Source organism: Malania oleifera, chromosome 13 (assembly GCF_029873635.1).
Source record: "Malania oleifera isolate guangnan ecotype guangnan chromosome 13, ASM2987363v1, whole genome shotgun sequence".
Classification (NCBI taxonomy): domain Eukaryota; kingdom Viridiplantae; phylum Streptophyta; class Magnoliopsida; order Santalales; family Ximeniaceae; genus Malania; species Malania oleifera.
Genome location: NC_080429.1, coordinates 84,446,773 through 84,472,325, shown reverse-complemented (window position 1 = coordinate 84,472,325; position 25,553 = coordinate 84,446,773). Strand labels below are relative to the sequence as shown.

General features: G+C 36.5%; 1 protein-coding gene across 1 annotated transcript in view; it reads right to left on the bottom strand.

The window, feature by feature from the left end:
* Positions 1 to 1,174: 1,174 nt before the first annotated feature.
* LOC131146566 (pre-rRNA-processing protein esf1) overlaps positions 1,175 to 25,553 on the bottom strand; it is a 36,530-nt gene continuing 12,151 nt past the window's right edge. Inside the window, exons 4-7 of the mRNA XM_058096234.1 lie at positions 22,172 to 22,334; positions 20,729 to 20,857; positions 2,176 to 2,882; positions 1,175 to 1,883 (exon numbers count right to left, since the gene is read on the bottom strand). Of these exons, the coding sequence (XP_057952217.1) occupies positions 1,532 to 1,883; positions 2,176 to 2,882; positions 20,729 to 20,857; positions 22,172 to 22,334 (1,351 nt within the window). The 3' untranslated portion in view covers positions 1,175 to 1,531. The remainder of the gene's footprint in view (positions 1,884 to 2,175; positions 2,883 to 20,728; positions 20,858 to 22,171; positions 22,335 to 25,553) is intronic.

Sequence of the window (25,553 nt, the reverse complement as noted above, 5' to 3'; positions counted from 1 at the left end):
TTGATAGTCACGCTGCAAATTTATCATGGTTGGACAAACCATAACTCTCATGTTTTGCACTCAAACCAATCGCTCGGAGTTGAAGGGAGTGCAATGAATTCTGAATATAGATGGTGGTTGCAATGTTGCATGCTTGCAAGTGCAAAAGAATTACTTATTTAAAATCACACAATATGCAGGATGGGTAAACCATGGTCTATCACAAGAATCAACTGACTTCGCCCTTAACTGTTGGAGAGAAAATGGACATCATCATTTAGGTTGATGCTCAAATGGAGACATGCAATGTACTACTACAACCTTAGTACCAAAGTTGACTGACGATGGTGAAATATTCTCAATTCCAAAATTGCTCCACATCGAATAGTGTTTTCTCGTCTTTGTATCATGTTCTTTGACTTAATAAAGAATGTGAGGAGTTACAAGAACACTTTAGCAATTTAAAAAAAGAAGAAAAGTCTCTTTCCATTGGTACTAAATTGGGTCACCCAAAAGAAAAGTGATGCGGGAGGAATGAAATTAATTTATTAAATTGCCTCTGTATCCATGTTTTTTGAAAATGTTATTATTAAGTATTTCTAATAACTGTTGAAAATTTTTTAGCAATATGAAGTGCAAACAAAACTAATAAATAATAGTATGAGGGTTGATTATGAAGTAGAGATAATGACCATAGTGTATATGTAATCTTAGAATCCAACAATGTTCTTGATTTGATATACATGTCATAATATATCTTCCACCTGACAATGTTCGATGGAAGCATGCTTCTGGGTTGGCAAGACTACATTAAAAATTTAAATCTAGCCCAACCATGGATCAATGTTTATGCAACAAAATCACAAATGTTTGAAAGCAATAATCTGAAAATTTTATCTTCCAAAGACTAACAGTAACTATTAATACCTTTTCAAGCAAGAAGAGTACTTAAATTCAACAAACAAATTCCATATTTCTCTCAGTAACTGGATGGAGGCAATCACATATAACATTGGTCTTTCACTCATGACACTTCCACCTAATCTTGATTAGAATCATCTAGTCTGCTCATTCAACTGTAAACTCCTTTCCATCAATTGACAGTGCCTTCATTTAGAACTCTTGAAGCAATTTCTGAATTTGATTCTACTGAAAAATATAACTTTTTTTACGTGCTATTTGAAAACACCTGAAAGAAATAATTTAGGCTGTAATACTGGAACAGAGGAAATCTTTTAGTTTCCCGGAAAACAAAAGATGCATTCTACCAAGATGACAACAAAAACTTCTCCAATGTCCCTGCAAAACTCTATGGCATGGAAAGCTAAAAGCCTTAAATTAATCGCATTAAAATTTTCTTGTTTCTACTTATATTGAATTTACCTATTCTAATTAAAGGAATCGAAGAAAAATGAAAAGGGAACTCTTGAAACTTCAGAGCCATATATGCAATGAATTCTCTCAGAAGTGTTGGCACGACCCAGTCGCACAGATGCTGCTGCCACACTATTTTCTTTCCAATGGAAAAGAAAGATTCGGTACTTTCCCTGGTTTACTTTTGTAAATTTCTAGCTTTTCTCTTGATTGATTGGACCAAGGCTTTGAGCTCATGCGTCTCTTCCTTGTGCCTTGTACCTTCAGATTGCAAGTTTTCGTCTTTCTTCAATTTCTTAATTGATGGCAACTTAACTTGCTGGGACTTCATCTTAATTGATTTAATCAAGGAAGACAATTCATGCTTCTCTTTCTTGGACGATAAAAAATCTGATTTCAAATGCTCTTCTTCGGTTTTATGGGTGCCAGGTGGTAACCGATCTTCAGTGGGGGGCTTATTCAGCTCCTTTTCCACCAATTCTTCCTGCTTACCCTTCTGCTGCTTTTGTGCTCGGGCATAAGCCGCACTCCTGCAATATACAAATCTCATTTTAAAGCGTGCCGATGGAAGCCAAAGGCAAAAAATTTGAACAGAAAAACATTGGCAGTACAAAGGGTAGAAAAAATTGTAAGTTGAAATGTAAACTTCGTAAAATCATGAATGGCTATCCAATCATGATTCGCTAATTGAATTTGGATATGCTTAGGCACAATTTATGTAGATTGATCATAACACCTTTCATCCTTTTTAACTCCAAATTTGAAACAGTAAATATTTACTTTTTCAACAATTAAGGATACTGTGCAACACTTGGGACATACCTTTTATACTGTGGGTCTGTGGGATCCAGGGCATATAGAGGTGAAGTGAATAGTGTCGAAAACCGTGGATCATCATAGTCAACATTTGGTATTTTGTCCTCATCTAGACCTTCCTTTCCCTTCTTTCCTTGACTCTTTTTACGTTTCAAATTATATCCCTTCGGACCAGTATCAGTGCCCTTGTCATCAGCAAGTAATAACTCCAGCTCTGCTCTGCTTGCTTCTGCTTCTTTATCTGCTTCTTGGGACTGCTCCTCTTTCCTCTTCCTTTTACCTTGAGCTACCTCCTCACGTCCATTAACTGCAGGCTCTTCAACGAAAAAGTCATCAGGCTGCTCCATTGCTTCTCGATCAGTATCGCTGCTCTCATCATCATCTGATGAATACTTGGACATATTTTTCCTAGCCTTCTTTTTCTCACTTCTCTTCCTGAGATAGGCTTCCCAAACTGTTTCTGATTTTTTATCCCTTTTTTCTAGAATGAGCTTGCTTATATCCTCTAAGCCAGTATTGAAAGTAATCTCCATCTCCTGGCCGTCATTCTCACCATCATCATCTGAATTATCATTGGACTTGATTAAAGCACGGTACATGTCTCGTTTCTTATGTTTTTTATCAGATTGATCTCCCATGACAATGTCGTTCTCATCAGCATCTGTTTCACTCTCATCAGAAGCCAGATACTCCTTAAACTCCAATTCAGCCAGCTATAACAACACAGAATTGATGTAAGCACATAAGGAAATGAATATGCACAGATGTAAGAATATAAAGAGTATGCACACACTACATTGATCTTTTCAGGCTATTTCAGTCTTTGCCATTATTATTTATGTCACTCCAAAAAAGTGACCTTCAACACATAACAGAAACTTCTAAGGCAGGCTGACTTTTTGTTTTTTGTTAGATCTAGACAGAGCAACTCAAAAGTGTTTTGACACTTAACAGGATATGATTTGCATTATTAAAAGAAAAAATAAAATAAAAATGATAGAAGCAAGCCGTAATATGAGATTTCTTATATTTTGAATAAAAAATATATTTTTTTAAATTAAGTGAACTTGTTATTCAGATTGACCACATTGCCCTATAAGTTAAAGAGCTTGCATAGAACCCCCGGGCACTAGCTCGGGTGGTAAGGATGGATGACTGAGGGCCGCTTGACGGTGGAACGGGGGTTCGAACCCTGCCATTCCGAGTGCATATCTGCGATTTACTCTTGCATGTGTAGAGGGCACCATGCGTGCAGGCGTGGGACTAGTCCGAAGGAGGGGGGTGGCACCCAATCATCCTGGGACACCCGGCGTAACAAAAAAAAATAAAAAATAAATAAAATAAATAAATAAATAATTAATTAATTAAATAATTAAATAAAATAAAAATAAATAAAAAACTTGCATAGATCAAATACTTGAGAGATTAAGAGTCTCTCTCTTCGTCTCATTGTTTCCCTAGTTCACCAAGTTTTTGAACGAGAGAACTCATAGATGTAACTTGTTAAAGCTTGATATACATTGTCAGCCCACGACCTAACAGCTTAGGCTTTTAGGTAAAGTGGTTATCTAACAGACTGTTAGATGCCATGGTTGCCACAAGGTCCTAGGTTGTAATCTTATTGCTCGCATTTATTGTGTGGCAGTTAGAAATTATCCTATTCCTTATAATGGGTGTTATTTGTCGTTTGTTTATCTTCATGTGCAACCTGGCTGTACATGAGAAGGAATATTAAAGCTTGACATACATTGTTGGCACACAATCTAGGAGTTAAGCTTTTAGGTAGTGTCAACCAAACATAAATTTTACCATTTGTTATTTATTGTCATTTGAACAATCAATGTACTTTTCATGCAGAAATCAGAATAAATGAGCATTTGATACAATTCAATGATACTTCAATGCCATTTTCTTAAAGGACCATATTTAGATTCAAAATATATATGCTAACATAAGTAAAAATATGTTCATCTCTCACAAATGGAAAAAGATAAGGCTCAAAACAGACCCTTGTGCATCTATCATGATTAAAAATTTCCTTGAGACCACATGCAGTCCTAAAACAGCTTTACTCTACCGTACATGTCCATAAGGACATTGATAAACCTATTACATTCTACCATTTTAATAGAATGCACCATACAACTTCCCTAGGTATCCTATCATAGCCTTTCTCCATATCAGTAAAAGTCATATGCATTTGCATATGTTCTGAATTTTTGATAGATATGTATCTCATTAACTTCTCATTCCCTAAACTTCTCATTAATGTTCTGAATTCTTGATAGATATGTATCTCTGGGGCATAAAACCAAATTGACGATGCCCTGTCTGTGCAACGAACAGCTTGGCTCCTCCCCTTCGAAGCCTGTCTCCCATCTCAACCCAACCCATTTTCCTACTTGCAATCAAGCCTGTTAAACTTCTCCCTTCACCCTTCACCCTCATCAATTCTACCCACCACTTGAAATCTTCCATTCGATCCCTAAGCCTTTCACTTCCATCAATTGTACTCATCACTCCAAATCTTTGATCCAGCCTGATTTACAAACCTAACTTTTCTAAACCAGTTAGGCTCAACAAAACCAAGCCTCATTACCCATTATAGGCCTTCATCTTCCTTGTTGCGTTCATCATTGCCCCACTTCGACTAAGTTCTCAGGCCTCATTACTCTTGTTTTCACCTCTTTAGCAGTCCTCATGGGGAGTTTCAAGTTCTTGAAAAAAAGAAAGAAAGGGAGGATTCGCCATTGAGTAAAAGGAGGGGGTCCTAGTCATCACTGAGACAGAAAAACGTAGCGACTTCCCTATTTCCCTATCAGAACAGGTGAGATTAGGGATGTTGCAGGAGCTTATGAACTTTCTCAACTCAAAAACAGCAAGTCCAAGGGTGAAAATCTTTTAAAGGCTCTGAACCATTTCATCATGCTCTGATTGAGAGCAAATGCTTTGGGTCGTTTTATATCCCTGAGGAAACTCCCAACAAAATGGAGTGATTCAAATGGTTTGTGTACCACAAGAGAATAACGCAATGCAGTAAAACTGTGGAAGAAATTCTGTGACATGTTAGAGGAGAACAAATAGCTCGGAAAGATTCAAACTCAAACCACATCTTAAGGTGCTGTGATTGTGGGTCATATAATATTTGTTCTACAAACGAGCAGCAACAACAGCTTCTGATGGAGCCCAGACCTTCGATCTTCACAAGATTGCAAGCGCTGTTGCTGAAAATGGAGGAATTCTGGTGAGGAAGATCTCGGAAGAGCCTCTGATAAAAGGAAAGTTTGACCAGCGTCATTATAAGTATAGAAAAGGAAGGAAGATCTCTCACAATCTGGGCAACCTTTCAAAATTACATCCGAATTTAAATATCCCTGCAGGGTACACTAGGGAAATGGAGCACAACTAGACCAATAAAGCCCATGACTTTGGGCCCAATGCTTGTTCACAAAAATGAGAGGCCATTCCTCAGTCTCAGCACAAGAAAAATTTGGTTGTTAACAAAAGTGAAAGGGGGCAAAATGGGCCTGCAAGAAATCACTCCAAAATCCAGGTAAATCAAGACCAAAGGCAGAATAATATGAAGGCTGTGTTTTCTTCAGCAAGGGCGGGACTTTCCTGGGCCCAAGTTATCTCTGAGGATATGAGGAAAATAGAAGGAAATAAGACAGATGGGCCATGTGCTGAAACTGAGAAAGAATTCCAGCATCTAGCCATACAAAGATTCTCAGAGGCGTACCAGGGGTTTAAAACAAAGATGGGAGTGGAGAAAACTGATTTAGGGGACAAAAGAAAACATATGGTCGAAGTTGGTGACAGTGATTATAAGTATACAGATCCTACTGAAGATGAGTTTGCTTCCCTTTCCTCTTATGGCCTTGAAAACAAGGATTTGCTGACTGAGCACTTGCCAATAATAAGAGTTACTTATGATCACAACAGTCCCTTGTCATCAGTTTCTCTCAGTGATTCCCAATGAGACAGGGAAGAAGCAGAAAACAGAGGATCCTAGTTGAGACAATCAGGGTAAACAAGTCCTCAAGGGTACACAAGGTTCTGGTGAAGCTTTGTTTTTGGAGGAACGTAGCCAGAACATCTCTTCCCCTATCACTTCTTCAGAAATTCCAAGTTCATATCCTGTTCCTAAACCACATAGCCCAATTTGCAACACTGGGATTGAACCTCGTTGAACTTCAATGACTACTGCAGCAAGCCAGGTAGGCATTCTTTCCATCCCAAAGCATTCTATGTCTACATCTAATACACTCATGTGCCAAAAGAGATGAACTAAAACAGGTGACTTGCGAATAGTGGACCACCTAGGAGATAAGAGGTCATGAAGCCCAAAACCTGCTTGACGAGTTAGGTCTAAGTCTTGTGAACCATGAGGGAAAGTGGTTAGGATTGGTGTGGGCTCAGGAGGGAGGGAAAAAAAAAAAAGATCTTCTAAGTTGAGTAGATAGCTGAGTAGGCTTGCCTCTTTAGTCAACTATAACAAGGGGGAAAAGAGTATGGGTGGTGATAGAAGCTATCAATGAAGATACTTGCTTTGAACGTCTGGGGTTTAGAAAGGAGTAGGAAGCGGGGGTAGTGGAAGAGTTATTAGAAGGGTTTTTCCAAATATTTTGTTCATCCAACAGTCTAAGAAGGAATCAATAGATGCCTTCCCGGTGAGAATTATTTGGGATCTAAGCTTAGAGATAGGGTGTTCTTTCCCTCTACATGTGCTTTGGGAAGGCAAATCATTGTCTCAGATACTAAGGTGGCATTGTTTAAGAAGTGTAATGTGGGTGATTTTTCTATTTCTGTGTTGTTAGAAGTTAAGGGTTTCGGGGAATGGGGGTTTTCATCTGTTTATGGGCTCACACTCATTTGTAGATTTTTTTTTTTTTGTTTAGGAGCTGGCTAGTCTTTTGGCCTTCGCAATCTGCATTGGGTGGTGCATAGGAATTTCAATACCATTTGGCTTACTAAGGAGAGGATGGGAGTCCTAGGGTGACAAGTAACATGAGAAATTTTTTATTCCATTATCGGGGAATGCAAGCTTAAGGATTTATCACTGAAAAATGGCCACTTCAGCTAGGTAGCTTCAGGAGACAAGATTGCTAATATTGATCACTTGATGCAAGCAACATCAATGATTTGCAGCCACATGGGAGAAATTAGAAGAAATAGAAGAGGAAGGAGAAGAGAGAGAGAGGATATACAAGGGGGAAATCTCATGTTCACTTCAAATTCAAATTCAGCAACCAACTATAAGAAAGATTCTAATACATGAAATTACACATTTACCCCTAAAATTAGATGAAATTACAAACATACCCCTAATTACACAAATATTATAGACAAGCCCCCAAATATACATAATACTATACTAATTAAAGCAAACACAAAATAAAATATTAACTAAACCCAAAAATCCTTGGCCTAATTCTTTTGAATACAAGACGGGTCTGCCATGGCTGGCTTGGCAACTTCTTATCTTACATCAAATCTCCCCTAGTTAGAAAAAATTTGGCCTCAAATTTTGAAGTATTGGAGGATCAAAATTAAGCAAACTTGGACTCCAAAATCTGGTGCTTGAATGATGCAAGAAACCACATTCCATTGATAGAACCATAGACTTGGATTGAGAATTGCCATCAATGAGCACATCGGGAATGACAAACTCAACAATGACAATAATTGAAGACTTCGGATGTCTTCAAACACATGCATTTCCTTGCTTGTATTGTCTTCAAATTGAGTTATTCTGGCAGATTCTTTTTCTTGGTTAGTTGGTAGAGCAGGCTTCAAAATGATTTTCTATCCATTATGGTGGAAGACATGTGTTCTCCTGTCCTTGAGTCACACCCAAATCATCCAACCAAGGAGAATCAAGAAGTACATGGCCAATATCATGGGTATGATATCACACCAAACATTATCAAAATAGTAACCCATGAGGATAGGAACCAAACATCGTTCACACATGTAAAATAGAGTAATCAACCCAAGATATCTCATAAGGATCTAGGCAAGGTTCTGGATGAAGTTGCATACAAGTGACTCCATTTCTAGAAAATACATTCATGGGACATCTTCCATCAATGATAAATTTGCATTCATTTTCTCCACACTTAAGAAATGTATGGAATGGCTTGATATTATGTCTAGTGTATGACAAACCCATTCACTTTTCTAGTAAGCCATTCACCAAAAGCCCTAAACACGATTTCCTAACAATCCTCGATCTATTCTTGGAAACCACAAATTTGATTCCCAATGTTTAATAAATATCTTCAATTGACATGTGGTCTCAAGCCCATGCAAAAAGTAACAAATTCACAAACACAACAATGGAAAACTTATTTTTATTGTGGGCACTGACAAATCCATGCTCCAAAGTGCCGATGGGACACTAATTCTTCACTTTCTAGCCCTTTCAAATCAAATTATCACGCTTGCTTGCAAAATATCATGTCCACAACCAAAATATCTCATTGCAAGTAAAAAATTATGAAGAAAACCCAAAATATCGTGGCTGGAGCAATTCTCACGAACCTAGAATGAGGAGAAGATTTTGGCAAATTCACACTCACAGACACTAGCACGTGGGGCACATGCGCAGCCAGCGAGGCATCTCCTGCAATGAAATTCTAGCTATTGACAGATCAAGGTTTGGTGGGTCTAGTGGTCGTGGTACAATAACAACAAACCAAGCCTTAAGTCCTACTAGGTGGGGTCAAGTACATGAATCCTTTTATGCTAATTTATGCAATCATAGGCAATTTCCTTTGATGGATTTAGGGTTATTAAATCCTCACTCACTATCTCGTTCCAAGTTATTTTAGGTCTACCCCTACCCCCTCTATTGCCCCTCACAATAACTAATTCACTCTTCCTCGATAGCACACTATTTGGCCTATGTTGCAGGTGCCCAAACCACTTGAGCCTCCCTCCCTTATTTTATTTTCTACAAGAGCTACACATAACTCACTGCGAATATGTGCATTCCTTAATTTTTTTTTTAATATTATACCACTCATTCATCCTAACATTCTCATCTGAGTAACTTTTACATTTTGGATATGTTGTTTCTTAGTCGCCCAACATTCCAATCCATATAGAATAGCTACCTTTACAGCTGTCTCGTAGAACTTCACTTTTAATTTTAAGGGTGTATTTTACAATCAAACAACACACTCGAAGCATTTTTCCATTTTACCCAACCTGCTATAACTTTGCATTACATATTCTTCAATTTCTCCTTCAGCTTGCATAATAGATTCAAAGTATCAAAATCTACTAGTGGTGTTGATTTCTTCAACATCAAATTTAACTGTCTCCAATATTCCTCCTACTATGACAAAAATTACATTTTGTATTTTGTCTTATTTCTACTTATCCTAACCTCTTTATTCCAAAACTTCTCTCCATAATTCTAACTTAGATTCTACTCCACCTCTAGTTTCATCAACCAAGATAATATCATCTAAAAACAACATAGACAACGAAACCTCATTTTGGATAAGAGCTCAAAGAAGATCCTTCATGTACACCTATTGTGATTGGTAATTCCCCAGTCTCTCCACCTGTAGTCTGAGCGCTACTCATTACTCCATTGTGCACATCCTTAATTGACATCAATATATCTACTACAAACACCCTTTTCTTTTTAAAACGCACCATAGAACTTCCCTAGGTACGCTATCATACATTTTCTCTAAGTCAATAAACACCATATGCAAGCATCTTCTTTTCCCAAAGCTTTTGCATTCATCTTCTTGAAAGATATATAGCTTTTGTAGTAGATCGCCCAATCATAAAACCAAATTAATTTTCTGAAACCTTTGTTTCTAACCTTAATCTTTGTTCAACTACCATTTCCACAATTTCATTGTATGACTCATAAGTTTAATTCCACTTTTTGCATTAATCTTCTTAAAAGACATAGCTGCTGCATTAGATCTCCCAAGCATAAAACCAAATTGATTTTCTAAGTCCTTTGTTTCTAACCATTTGATTTTCTAAGTCCTTTGTTTCTAACCTTACTTTTTGTTCAACTACCATTTCCCACAATTTTATTGTATAACTCATAAGTTTAATTCTACCATAGTTATTACAATTTTGACTATCTCCTTTATTTTTGTATATAGGTATTACAGTGCTTTTCCTCCATTCGCCTGACATTTTCTTAGTTTTTATAATTTTTTTTTAAAAAAAAAAGCGTCTAGGGACCATAAGGCTCCCCGCTTTGCAAGGATAGGCAAAGGGTACGTAATTATAACCATATAAATTTGTTATCACCTAGGCATTTCCAAACTTCAATTGAGATGTTATTCGGTCCTATAGTTTTTTCATTTTTCATCTTTTTAATGCAAACTTAACTTTGTTAACTCTAATTTTGCGAATAAATCTCATATTTTTAACCTTTTCCTCATTTGTCAATTCTAAGTTTAAGCCTTCTACTTGGTTTTCATTAAATAGCTAACCAAAATAACATCGTTATCTTTCTTTTATGTCTTCTTCCTTAACCAAGACAATATTATCCGCAATTTTTATACATTTTACATTACCTAAGTCCTTACTTTTTCTTTCTCTAGATCTAGCAAGTTTAAATAAGTCTCTTTCCCCTTATTTTATATATAATCTAGCATATAAATTACTAAATGATTTATGTTTAGCATCACTAATGGCCTTTTTTGCATCTTTTCTCGTCTCTTTATACCTTTCAAAGTTTTCCATGTTTCTACATTTTTTCCATGTTTTATACCAAATTCTTTTCATCTTCACAGCTTTTTGGACATCTTGATCCGACCACCAACTTTAAGGTTCCACCACCTAGTTGTGCACTGATTTATTTTATCCTTTCTCTTTCATTTTTTAATACATATATCTAATACTAAAACTCTATGTTGTGTGCACTTATGTTTTCACTTAGGATAACATTACAATCCTTACATGATAAATGTGTGTACTTGAGCTTTCACTTAGGATAACATTACGATCCTTACATGATAAACAATCTATCCTCCTAGTTAAGAAAAAATCTATTTGACTTTTATTTTGATCACTTTTGAAGGTTATTAAGCATTCTTCTCTCTTCTTAAAGCAAGTATTCATCGTAATAAAATCATATGACGTGATGAAGTTTAAGATCATATTCTCGAACTCATTTTTATCTCCCTAGTCATATCCTCCATGTATCCTCTCATAAACTCTCATCTCCTGCAAATAAATTTTGGTTGTTGGCAGGTCAAGGTTTGGTGAGTCTAGTGGTGGTGGTGATGTGTCAAAATAACTTTGGGAATGTTGAATTTTGAAGGGATCGGCGGCTGGGTAACCTAGTGGTGGCACGTGGGGCCACACACGTGGTCAGATGGTGAGGAAATTTCAGGAAGACGGGTTTCAAGGGGTTTTATTTTTAATGGGATGGCACTAGGATGGTGTCTAGAAAGTGATGTTCAAAATCAAGGGGCACGGCTGTAATTCTCTAAAATGTTTAGAAAATTTTCATATCAGGGAATATGAGATGCTTTACGTGGATGGTGTTGTGATGAGAGATTAACGGAGAGGGAGAGTGATAAATGGAGAGAATGAAATATGATATATCAAAGAGAGGAGAAGACAAGAAGAAGGAAGAGAAGGAAAGAAGGCGTTGCCCAACAACACAGATAATAGAAGAAGGGGAGGAGCACTACAAAGTTAAAAGACAAGAAAAATAGAACTAGCAAAGCAGAATTATAGAGAGGTTGTTGATAGAACAGAGTAGACAGTAGGAGAAAAGGAGAAGAAAAGAGGGAGGTGGAAGAAGAAAGAGGATTTGGAAGGAAAATGGGGGATTGAAAATGGAATGATGAAGATCGTGGCTGGGCTTTGATACCAAGTAATGCAAGGAGGAGATACAAGGGGGAAATCTCACGTTCACTTCAAATTCAAATTCAACCACCAACTTCTACATGGCTTTCACACACTATTTATAAGAAAGCCTTTAAAACATGAAATTAAACATTTACCCCTAAACGAAATTAAAAACATAACCCTAAATATACAAATATTACAAACAAGCCCCCAAATACACATAAATAATACTATACTAATTAAAATAAACACATAATGAACCATTAACTAAACCCAACAAAATTCTTTTGAATGAGTCTCCAACAAGTGTTTGCCCAAGGTTAGGCTTCTTGTCTTACATCACCGCTTTTTGTTCGCCAATGAATAGGAGGATATCTTCCCAAATATTGCCCGGGAGATTCTAGTTAGACCAATTTTAGATCATTGCAATATTTTAGATAGCAACCCCATTAGCAAGGACCCTATTCCATTCCGCTTTAAGAATATGTGGTTGATGCAGCCTTCTTTCAGGGAGTGCATTAAGTCTTGGTGCAGAGAAAGCAACGTATAGGGGTGGGCGGCCTTCATACTTGTTGAAGGATGTGAAAAGTAGATTGAAACTCTAGAATACGGAAGTTTTCGGTGATTTGAGAGGGAAAAAAAACCCAGTCCTAAATGTGAGATTGAGCGTTTGGATAGTTGGGAGGAGTGTGGCTTGGCTAGCCAAGAGGATAAGGCTAGAAGGGGCCAACTCAGCAATGATTTGGAGATATCCACTTTAGAGAGAGTATGAGTTGGAAACAAGAATCAAGGATGAAGTGGGTAAAAGAAGGGGATTGTAACACTCATACGAACCTATTTGATAAGTGGCCATCAGAAGAGGAGAAAGAATTTTAGATCAAGGAATTGGAAACAGGGGAGGGAAGCATGGTGTGGGATTCAACACAAATTATGGAAGTCATAACAGAACTCTATAAGAGGTTGTACGTCGAGGAGTGCATGAATAGGCTAATGATTGAAGGTATAAATTGGAGTCCTATTGATGAAACCCCGCCAAAGTCTTATCTAAGAGGCTTTCGAAGGTGTTACGGATAACATATATTCTAGAACAATCCGCCTTTATTAAAGATAGACAAATCCTAAATGCTTCACAGGTGGCTAATGAGTAATGAGGTGGTGGAGGATGTGAGGAGAAGGGGAGGAAGGGGCGTTTTATTTAAATTAAATTTTGAAAAAGCCTATGACATGATTAGTTGGAGTTTCTAGGATCATGTGTTGGCCTTGAAGGGTTTCGATTGTAGGAAGTGGAGAAAAGGGTCCCTTTCATGGTGATAATGTCTGACATTATGAATGGCCAACCATGGAGAGTTTTCATGCCTCCCAAGGCTTAAGGCAAGGGTATTGTCTTTGCTCATTTTTCTTTACCTTAGTTGTGGACATGCCAAGTAGGATGATCAATCATTCCCAATGTCTTAATGTCATATGGGGTCTCAAGGTAGAAAGGGAGGAGATCATATTGTCCCATCCCCAATTTGTTAATGATACCCTTCTTTTTCTTGAGAATAGCATCTTGAGTTTTCGAAAGACTCTTACACAATTAAAAATCTTCAAGAATATTTTTGGGCCTTAAAATTAACATGTCAAAAGGGGGTGACACACATTAATTTAGGTTTGACAAAGTTAGATGGCTTGACTGACCTAGCACATTGCAACATTTTGGAGTGGCTTCAGACTTATTTGGGTATTCCCTTTGGTGGTAATCCACAATATACTCCGCTTTGTGATCATGTGGTGGAGAGAGTGTCAATTTGAGGGTGGGGTGGGGAGTTGGGGGTAGAAGAGGGCTTGCTTGTCATTAAAAGGTCTCATTACTTTTATTAGTGTTGCTCTTTCAAAAATACCTATATATTATCTTTCTCTTTTCAAAATTCCAATTAGGTGGCAAGGACCTTGGAGAGGATTATGAGGGATTTTTTTATGGTAAGGAGTTGGGGAGGGTAAGAGACAATAGACAATATAGGTTTAGAAGGCCTAAGTCTAAAGGTGGGTTTGGGACTTGAGAATGTGTTGTCTACAAACATCTGGTTAGTTGGAAAATGGCTTTGTAAGTTTCCCTTGGAGGTTTACTCCCTTTGGCACATGGCAAATAGAAGTAAATATGGCCTACGGTAGAATGCATGGGATACTAATGGGGAAGTGGTTGTGCTTCCAACGCAAGCCCTTGGAAATTCATTTCTCACAAATAGCCTGCTTATTCTACCCTCTTTACTCATTTCCAGGTTGGTAATGGAAATAGCATTTGTTTTGGGAAGATACTTGGGTGGGTGAGGTCTCATTGGAGTTTTCCCCCCCGTATTATTAGATTGTATATGTTTCATAATTACCAGATTATTGATTTCTACACATTGGAAAGGGAGCTCTCTATTAGGATTTTCAGCTTTTTAGGAATCCCAATGAGAGAGAGGTTGATGATTTGACTCGAGGATTTATGCAGGGGATTCCTTTGGTTCTTTTCCACTAAATTGTTTTTCTCTTAACTTATGAGATCTTGAGTCCTTGCACTTTCCTTTTGAATAATTTCATTTGGAAGGCAAAGGTTCCCTTCAAAATAAAAGCTTACATGATAATTGATAATTTTGGTCCTTTACTAGCTTAATACCAATGATTTGTTGCAGACGAGGAGGCCTCACAAAGCTATGAGTCCAAAGATATGTCTCATGAGCCATGAGTCAAATGAAACCATCAGCCACTTGTTACTTCATTATTGGATGGCTAGGCGGCTTTAGCTGTATTATTTTCAATATTTGGAGAGGATGTGGTTGTCCCAAGAATAGTTGAAGACTTCTTAAAAGTGCATTACAGAGGCTTCGGAAGAAGTAAGGAAGGGATGGTTATGTGGATATGTGCTATCTTTATTCTTTACCCTCCTTTGGACTCTTTGAACAGAAAGAAATGCAAGGATTTCTAATGGCAAGGCAACCCCACCTTGTTTCCTTCGGGATAAAGTGGTTTTCCTTGCATCATTTTGGCCTCATTCTTTTGGATTTTTAGGAGACTAATTTTTTTAGATCTTCGTAGAAACTAAAGGGGAGCATCATTGTAATTTCATTTGTCTTTTTTTTTTTTTTGAATTTTTAAGGAGTCCTATCTTCCACCCCCCACCCCCTGGCGCCCCCGCGGCTAAATTCTTCGCTCTCTTGTTAATGAATTTTAATTTTCTCAAATTCTTGTTTAGTATTGTTTACTTACCCTTTCTCAAAGTTACATTGCATGTTTTCCTTTGGGATAAAGTGGTTTTCCTTGCGTCATTTTGGCATCATTCCTTTGGTTTTTTTGGAGACTATTTTTGTTAGATCTTCATAGAAACTAGAGGGCGCATCATTGTAATTTCATTTGTTCTTTTTTTTTAAAATTTTTTTTTTTCTTTGGCTTTCTAAGGAGGAGTCTTATCTTCCAGCCCCCCTTGTAAATTCTTCACTCTCTTGTTAATGAATTTTAATTTTCAGAAATTCGTGTTTCTTAGATATGTTTATATCTATGATAATTATTACAGCTTCAAATATCTCCTTTATTTTTGTAAGTATTATTTTTCCTCCATTCATCTAGTGTTTTCTTACTTCTTATAATGTGTTAAGTAAATTAGTTAAACATAGAATTCTATTATAACCTAGGCATTTCCTAACTTCAATTGGAATCATCTGGTCCTATACCTTTTTTATTTTCATCTTCTTTAATGCAAACTTAAATTCATTGGACTTTTTTTTTTTGTGTCAACTAGAGGCCCAAAGTGGGCCTTGACTACACACTGGGAGTTTACCTCTCCCCCCCTCCTCCCAAAATTCGAACCTAAGACCTCCAACATGGATGGTCTAAGTTTTAACCACTAGATGTCTCCTACGAGATTCACTGAATCATCTCAAGTTTTCAAACCTTTTCCTCATTTTTCGAATTTAAGCCTTCTACTTGGTTTTCAGTGAGTATATTATTAGAGTATGTTTGCTTTCTAGTAAATCTTCTTCTTTAACTAAAACATTATCATCCTCATTTTTTTATATATTTGATATTACCTGAGTCTTTGCTCTTTCTTTCTCTATCTCTAGCAAGTTTAAATATGTCCTTCCTTTGTATCTAGTATAGTGTACAAATTACTATATGCTATATGTTTAGCTTCATTAACAACCTTTTTGCATGTTTTCTTGCCTCATTATACTTTTCAATGTTTCTATGTTTCTACATTTTTGTCATTTCTTAAACCATTTTGTTTTTGTCTTAATGCCTTTTTGGATGTCTTGATCCCACCACCAACTCATTTTACTAAGCAAACATCTTCCTATAGATTCACCTAAAACCTGTTTTTCAATCTCTTTAGTAAAACTAGCTATTCTACTAAGAAAGAGGGTGGTCTGGGTCTTGGAAATTTGGTGTTCAAGAATATGACCCTTTTGGCTAAATGGCTTTGGCACTTCCCATTAGAGTTTTCCTCCATATGGCATAAAGTTATCAAATGTAAATTTGGACTAGATGGGAATGAGTGAGATACAAATTTAGGCTCTAGATGTTCTTTGGAAAGCTCATGGAAAGCTATTCCCATGTTTATCCTCTCTTTATTCTCTGCACCAAATTTGTAATGGGTAAGGGTTGCAACATTCGTTTTTGGTAAGATATATCATTGGGGAATGTTGCTTTGGCCACCTCTTTTCCTCGCTTATTTCATTTGAGCTCAGGGCAAAATGATTCCATTTCTACTTTTATTATAGATTCGGGCAATCCTCTACTGTCTTGGAATTTTCATTTTAGGAGAGCCTTGAATGATAGGGAAACTACTGAATTATCTTCTTCGTTGGTTATGTTGAATAACTGGAGGATGTCTTCCGAGGATGATAGTCGATCTTGGTTGTTGGATTCCTCGAGTGTTTTTTCGTTTACATCTTTCTTTGATTCCTTGGTTGGCACCAATCATTCCTTTCCACTCTACAAAGTAATCTGGAAGGTCAAAATTCCCCATAAAATCAAAGTGTTTCTTTGGTTGGTTGTGCTTAATAGAATCAAAACTAATGATTTGCTGTAGATGAGGAGATCTTTAAAGGTTCGATCCCCTGATATATGCATGCTTTGTTTTGATTGTTCAGAATCTGTTTCTCATCTTTTCTTGCATTGCAATTTTGCATGGAGTGTTTGGGAATAAGTTATTTAATTATTTTGGAGAAAGCTGGGTTTCTCCAAGAACAGCGGAGGAGTTCTTGGCAATATCTTTTGTGGGGTTAGGAAGGAGGAAGGAAGGTATTGCTTTACGAAATTGTGCTTTATTTGCAGTGCTATGGGGCTTGTTGAAGGAACATAATCTGCGTATTTTTTCAGGGAAGAAGATTCCATATTGGTTGGTGTGAAGAAAGTGCTTTTTATCACTTCGTTGTGGTGTGTGGGCAATAGAAATTTTAAGGGGATGTGTTCAACAGATGTTCGGCGGCCCCTTCTAAGGGTTGCTGCATTTTTTGTGTTTTCCATTTTTGTTTTGTTTTTCTGGGGATTCTCAGATTTCTTTAGATACATCTTCTCTCCTGATTGTACATTCTTTCTTTATCTAATGAATTTATTTTTCTATAAAAAAAAAATCACTCAATTCTCTTACATTGATCTATGTTACCCTTTCTCTTCTATTTTTTAATGCATATATTAACACTAAGACTCTATTATGCAGCTAAAACTTTCACCTACAATAATTTTCCAGTCCTAATATAACAAATGATCTACCCTCCCCAATTAAGAAAAAAATTATTCGATTTTTATTTACTATTGAAGATTATTAAGCATTCTTCACTCTTCTTAATTAAAAGATGATATTACTAGACTTATTTTATCTCCACATCCATTCCCTTCACCTATCATCTAATAACCTTTAATTTCCTTTCCAATGTGATTATTTAGCTACACTCCAATTGAATAGTGTCCCTCTCCCTGCTAACCCCTGTTTAACATTATCCCTTTTAAGGTTTTCTGCAAAACTTGTATGAGAAACATAAGTGGCATCACTTTTGAAGTTTTAATCCCCATGTCCTTGTGCATGAATTTTTAAGATTTTCCGTGTCAATGAGTCAGACATGTATCATATTGGACACTTGCGTCTAGGAGTGTAACTGGACCTTTCAGTTCAGTTTTTGGGCAAAACCAATAACGGAACTGAACTAATCGGTTTTCAAATTGCTCAAGCCAAAACTGTACCACACATCGACCGTTAAGTTGAATTGTAGACCGATCTTTTGCAGTTCGGTTTGATTTTTTTCGGTTATTAATACAAAATTTTAAATAATCTAAGCGTGACTGAAGGAAGGCCTCAGTGGTTAAAATCAAATGCCAAAAAGGAATGGGCATGATAGCCTGTTAAGGCTAACACCCGAAGGCAAGGGGCTCCATAGCTTGTTAAGGCAAATGCCAAAAGCAATGGGCTTTAGCATGGCCCAGCAACTATCCAGACCGCAAAATCATTGAATGTTGTGGAAGTATGCTCAACGACCTGTGTGAGATGCATTTTAACAGGAGGGGGGAGGGTCTTCCCTTCTTCCTCCACCCCGATGTGGGACAAAATTCGTTCCCAACACCCAGCAACCAACTACTCTTCGCTCCACTCTCAATGCTCTCACTCTTCAATCACTTGCCCCACATCCAAAGAAGGAACCTGGGGATGGGGGGCTCTGCTTCTCTATAAAAGCCCTGCCTTCCGTTTCAAACTCTTCATATTCTATATGATCAACCAGGCAACCAGAGCTTGATTATACACACACAGTAATGAGAAAATTACCAGATAATATATATTTGCATATGTATATATTGTTACTAATAACTATTTTCATATTAATTGGTTTTGCAGTTTATTTTTTATTTTTTTTATTTTTTTGGTTCTCAAGCGAAACTAAAACCAAATCCAAAAATCAGTTTTATAAAATGCAAACTGAAACCTAAACACTGAACCAAACTGTCAAATGGGTCAATGTCGGTCCAGTTTTTGATCTTTTGGTTAAATCTTGTACACCCCTACTTGTGTCTATGTTTGTATCCATGCCCTGGTTCAAAGGAGTTGTCACTACTATAATCATCAAACATCATAATAATGGCATAATGCTTTCAAAATGCAGTTGCAAATACAATGAGACCATGTGCATGCATCCAGACTCAGCATATATACAAATAAAAGAATTGGTCTGCATAAATGTATTGGCATGTTATACACATATTAACATTCAGGAAAAAAAATCGTCTGTAGGCCCATCATGGTTATCCTAGTTTATGTATTCGTAAATACACAAGCAATACAATGACTTATCGCATGTTCTCTTGTTGAAAGTCAAAATGGTCATAAATCTTATCAAATTCAGTACATCAATATTCATGTGGCAGTGGAAGCGTCTTTCTAACAAAACAACTCTTAACTTGAAAGAATATGATCTACACCAGACCTCATCTTTTTCCTATTTTGCATGGAACGGAAAGGTTACTGTCCCAACAGTAACTTAAGCCCTCTCCAATATATAGAGGTTCAACAGCTAACCCTTATATACCAACTTTTTTGTCTATAATGCATCAGAAAACCAGAAAATATTGGCGCATTTAGATGTAGAAAACATTTTCCATTTTCCATCTTTAGTTTTCCAAAGAATTACAAAATTTTAGCTTATTTTTTAGTTTTTCAAGATTTATATTAAAAGGTAGAAAATAATGGTTTTGTTTAAATGTGCAGAACAATTTTTCATTTTTTATATTTAGATTTCAAAATAATTGTAAAAAAGACTACTTGTTTTTCAGTTTTCCAAAAATTTTATGAGATAGTGTTTGGGATCATGGATTTTGAGACTTGAATTTGGGTTTGTGTGGATTTGAGAGATACTCGATGCATAATCCAGACAAGTAAAAGTCCCAAAGTCTGAATTCAATGCTCCCATACACAATGTAAGAGTTAGAAATTTAGAAAAATAATAAGAATATGTTTTCCAACTTTTCTATATATATTTGGAAAATTGGATAACAAGGTGGCATTTTTGTAGTTATTTGGAAAATAAGAAATGGAAAATAAAATTACTTCCACAAGAAAATGGTGTCAAAAACTTTTTATTGTAGTTCATTTATTTCAAATGTTGTAAAAATGAAAAATTAGCTAACTTTTTGTTTTTTTTTGGTTGCAATTTTAAGGAAAACTAAATGGAAATGGAAATTGTTTTCCACAACTAAATGGGCCCTTATGTAATTTCAGCTGAAGTATTATCTTCTAAACAATAATTGAATAGAGAGAGAGGAAAAATGGAGGCAAAAAACATGAGAAAACTATACAACTTGTTGAAGTGAACAATCTCAACCATTAATAAGTGTGCGACACATTTTAGTTTGTCATTGCCAAGATAGAGGGTACAATAGGGTATACACAAGCGGACACACACTCAGTAGCCCCATTTCTTATTATTATCGAAATTAACCATACATTATATGATCCTGAGATTTTAAAAGATAACATTAACAATTCATGACAAGATGAGTAGAATTACAAATACACTTAGTTTGCGACACATTTTAGTTTGTCATTGCCAAGATAGAGGGTACAATAGGGAATACACAAGAGGACATAAGCTCAGTAGCCCCATTTCTTATTATTATTGAAATTAACTCTACATTATATGATCCTGAGATTTTAAAAGACAACATTAACAATTCATGACAAGATGAGTAGAATTACAAATACACTTTTACTAACCTGATCGGCATTATAATTTTGTTTCAAGGTCTTTATACGTTGTGGATCATCTTCATCCCAAGACATATGAATTTTACTGTGCTGCATTGCTCCAGTATGGAAGTCTAAACATTCATAGCTTGCAGGTGCCTGAGCAAAATATTAACACATGAATTTTGTATGCCTAAGATAAAATTAGCCCAAAACATGCATAAACTAGATCTAGTTATGGGCATTGGAATGAAAAGAAGAAAAAAAAAACAAAAACAAAAACAAAAAATTTCTAGATAATTAACATAAGTGCTACAAGCCATCAGTAATTGAAGGGTATTAAATTGTCTAAATTTGACCTCAAAAGTATAATATAAGCATTTCAAACAGCTAATGCCCTAAAACAAGTGCAATAGCTAAAGGAAATGATGGTCAAACCACAGATAATCATAAACGTGCTTGAGGATTAGGAGTAATACGGAATTTAGGAGCGGAGAAACAAGATGCAAATGCTTGTGAAGTATAAAACTATTTGAAACTTTTCAAAATGAAAATAAATGAAAAGAAAAAGAGAAATTCTAAAGACAAACACCCACTGTTTATTGCATAATGACCAAGGAGAAACTCCCCATTTCTTGGTCAATTTTGGAATTCAAAACTTGAGCAAAGTCTGCGTCCTGCCTAAAAAATTGTATGGAGATAGCCCACTTCATTTTCTGGACTCTAGAATGTGTTCTTGTGTGTCTGAGTGAGTTGGGCGGAATTGTTGAGAATTTTAGGGCACCCCGGTGCACAAAGCTCTCACATATGTAGGGTCCAGGGAAGGGACAGACCACGATGGGTCTATAATACGCAGCCTTACCTTGCATTTTTGCAAGAGGTTGTTTCCAGCCTCAAATCCGTGACCTGACCTCCAGGCCACATGGCGAAAATTTTACCGTTGCGCCTATGCTCCCCTCCTAAGGGAATTGTTGAGAATGTGTTCCAAAAATATACAACTTTCACCCAAAAAAATTCATCGGTCTGGCTGTCAATTGCAAAAGCCCAGATTGAGTCTTGAGTATGGTCACTTTATACAAAAGTGACTTAGATTTAAATCTTTTACAAAAATTCCTCCCAAGACCAGGATATGGAACTAGCATTGGATAATGACCTTCAGAACATGTAATACGGTTACTAAGGATTGGCCATTGGGCACTCCTTTTGCTTGCTGAAGTCAAAGTTCTAGTGTTACTTGTAACAGGGTGTGCTCCCTAGCATAGAAAGAAGAGATCCTCACACTTGTAGCAAAGAGCAGCAGAGTATCTTCAATTTATCTCCTGAGTTTAGTTAGTCTGCCTTGCCTATCTCAATTATAATTTTGATCATGGCATGGCCTATTCTAGCTGAAAAGAGTAATCACGCATATAAGACCCTATTCCGAGCATGTTATATAAGATCTTATGATCAATCAAAGGGGGTTGCAGAAAGTACCTCTGTGGCAACATCACGAGGAGGATGTTTAAATTCCATTGAATCAGGAATAAACCTCAAGTCCAACGCATTAGATGATCTTTCAAACTCAAGCCCATCACAAACTTTATAAAGATAATCTGCTGTAGCACTTGAGTCACAATCCACTACAGCATAATAGTACCTACATAAGAACATAAAAGCAAACACAATGCAGCAAGCATTATGAGAGTCAGAAGTTTGTCAAGTTAAAGAGAAGTACATAAACACTACAGATGCTCACATGACCATTCCTTATGAATCCAAGCAAAAAAAGGTAGCATACCTGAATGTGTCAAAACACACCTTTCACATCTATTGAACTTACTAAGATTAGGAGTAGGGTTGTAAACAGGAAAAACTCAGTGAGAAACTGGCAACATTTTAATTTCTTTTCTAGATAATAAAAATTTCATTAAGGACTAAAAAAGTACAAGGATGGACAATGAGGCATTCTCAGAAGAAACAGAAAATAACCAAACCACAAGAGCACTGGCTTCCAATCCCTATTGAAGATCAGACAGAAAAAACCTCCGAAAAACCCTAGCAGGATGTGCCTGAAAAGATGCAAGAAAAGTAACTTTTTTCGAATATTTCACCGGTTTTGCTTTGGGAAAAAGCCAGTGAAATATTCTAATCCTTGAAAATTCTCGAATTCCACCCAGCCAAAGAGTCTGAAAAATGGCGTACACTGTATAAGTCATGGTTTTAAAACCCTGACCAGTGACCAACCCAGTGAAGCTACTGGGTTGGTCTGACTGGTCCAACCAATGGGTCAAACCAGCAGTCGAACCAACACACAAACATATATATTTACCATTTATAAACAAAAATTGTCAATTAAACTAAAAATAATAAATAACAAAACTCAAGGCTCATTTAGTTGTGGTAAAACAGTTTTCATTTTCCATTTTAGTTTTCCAAAAGAATTGTAAAAAATTTAGTTAATTTTTTATTTTTACAATATTTGTATGAAATACACTAACAGTAAACAGTTTTTGCACTATCTGCTTGTGGAAATAGTTTTATTTTCCATTTATAATTTTTAAAATAATTAAAAAAAGTCACTTGTTTTCCAATTTTCCAAATCTATACAAAAAGTTGGAGAACATCATTTTTATTATTTTCTAGATTTCTAACTCTTACTTTGCATATGGGAGCATGAAATTCAGATCTTGGTCTTTATATTCTGTGGATTATATATAGAGTTTCTTCTAAATCTACACAAATCCAAATTCAAGCCCCAAAATCCATGATCCCAAATATTATCTTATATAAGTTTTGAAAAATTGAAAGACGTCGCCCTTTTGTAATTATTTTGAAACCTAGAAATAAAAAATGGAAAATTGAATTGCGCATTTAAACAAACTATTTATTTTCTACCTTTTTTATATGACTCTTGGAAAACTAAAAATAAGCTAAAAATTTGATAATATCTTTGAAAGACTAAAAAATGGAAAACGAAAAATGTTTTCCACAAACTAAATGGATCCTAAACAAATCTAAACTGTTTTCCTATTAATATAGCATTGTTGAAACTTACTGTTATTAAAAATATTCAAGTATGCATGTAGGCAGATGAGAATGCACACATATTTTATATGTCAGAAGAACTTAACAGAAGAAGCATTTAGGCCGAGCTGACCGATTGGGGGCCAAGGCTAGGACTGGGTTCAAATCTCATCTGCTGCATTTGACGCATTATTTTTTGGGTCAACTAGCTTGCCCTGAGTCCATCCAAGTTAGGCTGAGCTGATCAATTTCAGCTGGGTTTATTCTGGTTCTGCTCAAGTCCAGTTTCTTGGTATCACCCAGACTGGTAAAGTGCCAATTCCAGTCTAGTCCAGGATTTAAAACAACGACAAAAGTCTATAAAGCCCTCCCACTTCTACTTTTCTCAAAGTGTTGAAATCTCACTAACAAAAATTCATACACATTTTGCGGGACCACCCCCACGCCTCACTGCAATAAAAGAACAAAGCATTCCAAAGCTACCTCGCCACCCAGCAATAAACAAAAAGATGGGCACTAGTCTCACCTAACTTGCAGTACAAGCATACAAACACCTGGGTTGAGTGCCTTGTAAGGTCTCCTTATTTGTAGCAAGTCATTCATATGGATCTTGTTGAGAACTAGAGTCCAGATAAAAGCCCAAATCTTAAAAAGAACCTTTGCTTACCAAACAGCTTTATTCAAATGAAAGTGCTAGGAGTTAAAGGTTTTAGATGATGAGTCAATAAAGACTTTGAAGAGATACCCCAACAAAAAATCCCCGATCCAAAGATGAGCATCCCCCCCTCCCCCATGGTGGGAACAAAAAGAATCTAGCATACCAAGTAAGCAAGTTCATCAACTTCTCTTTCATTGAAATTTTGTGAGTCCATCCACACGTCATCACAATAAGAGAACAAAGCATTCCAAAGACACCTCGCCATCCAGCAATAAAGAAAAAGATGAGCATTAGTCTCATTTGACTTACAGTACAGCATACAAACATCTGGATTAAGTGCCACATAAGGTCTCCTTTTTAACTAGAGTCCAAATAAAAAGCCTGAATCTTAAAAGGAACCTTTGCTTGCCAAACATCTTTATTCAAATGAAAAGGGCTAGGAGTTGAAGGTTTTAGAAGATGAGTCAAGAAACACTTTGAAGAGAAAGACCCTAACAAATCCCCAATCCAGAGATAAGCATCCCAAGTAAGCAAGCTCATCAACCTCTCTTTCATAGAGATACTTGGAGAAATGAATTGCGATGAAGAAAGCAACTCCCACCATGGCGGAAAAGGAAAAAGCTGAAATCAATATGAACAATAGAAACTCCAAATGGCCAAGTCACCAACAGCTCCAATGGAGTCTCCCCCACCCAAATGTTCTCTCAGAAAAAGATACCATTACCCACTTTGAAGCAACTAAGAGGAATGAATAGACATGCGAACTAGGGAAGCAAACTACCAAGGATTCGTTGGGGTAACATTGCAACTTCCTTTTGTATCCCACCCATTCCAATGATTCCATACGTACTTTTTTTAACCTAGTCCATAAGGAATTGGCCTCTAAGAGGAACCTCCATATGCATTTTCCAATTAAGGATATTTTTTTAGATTCCACATTACCAAGCCTCAAACCCTCTCCCCCAAACCCCACCCCCCCCCCCCCCCAAAAAAAAAAAAATTTGGGTATCCTAACCACATCCCAACTAACAAGGTGATCCCTCTTTACCTCCCCAAAACTCGACCGAAGGAAATCTCTCAAAAATTCTCCCCAAAGTCCCAGCCACCTTCACATGAATTCTTAAAAAAAAAAAAAAATAACTAAATGGGAACATTATAACGGGCAGCAGTAAGAGAGTAATCCTCCACCACCAC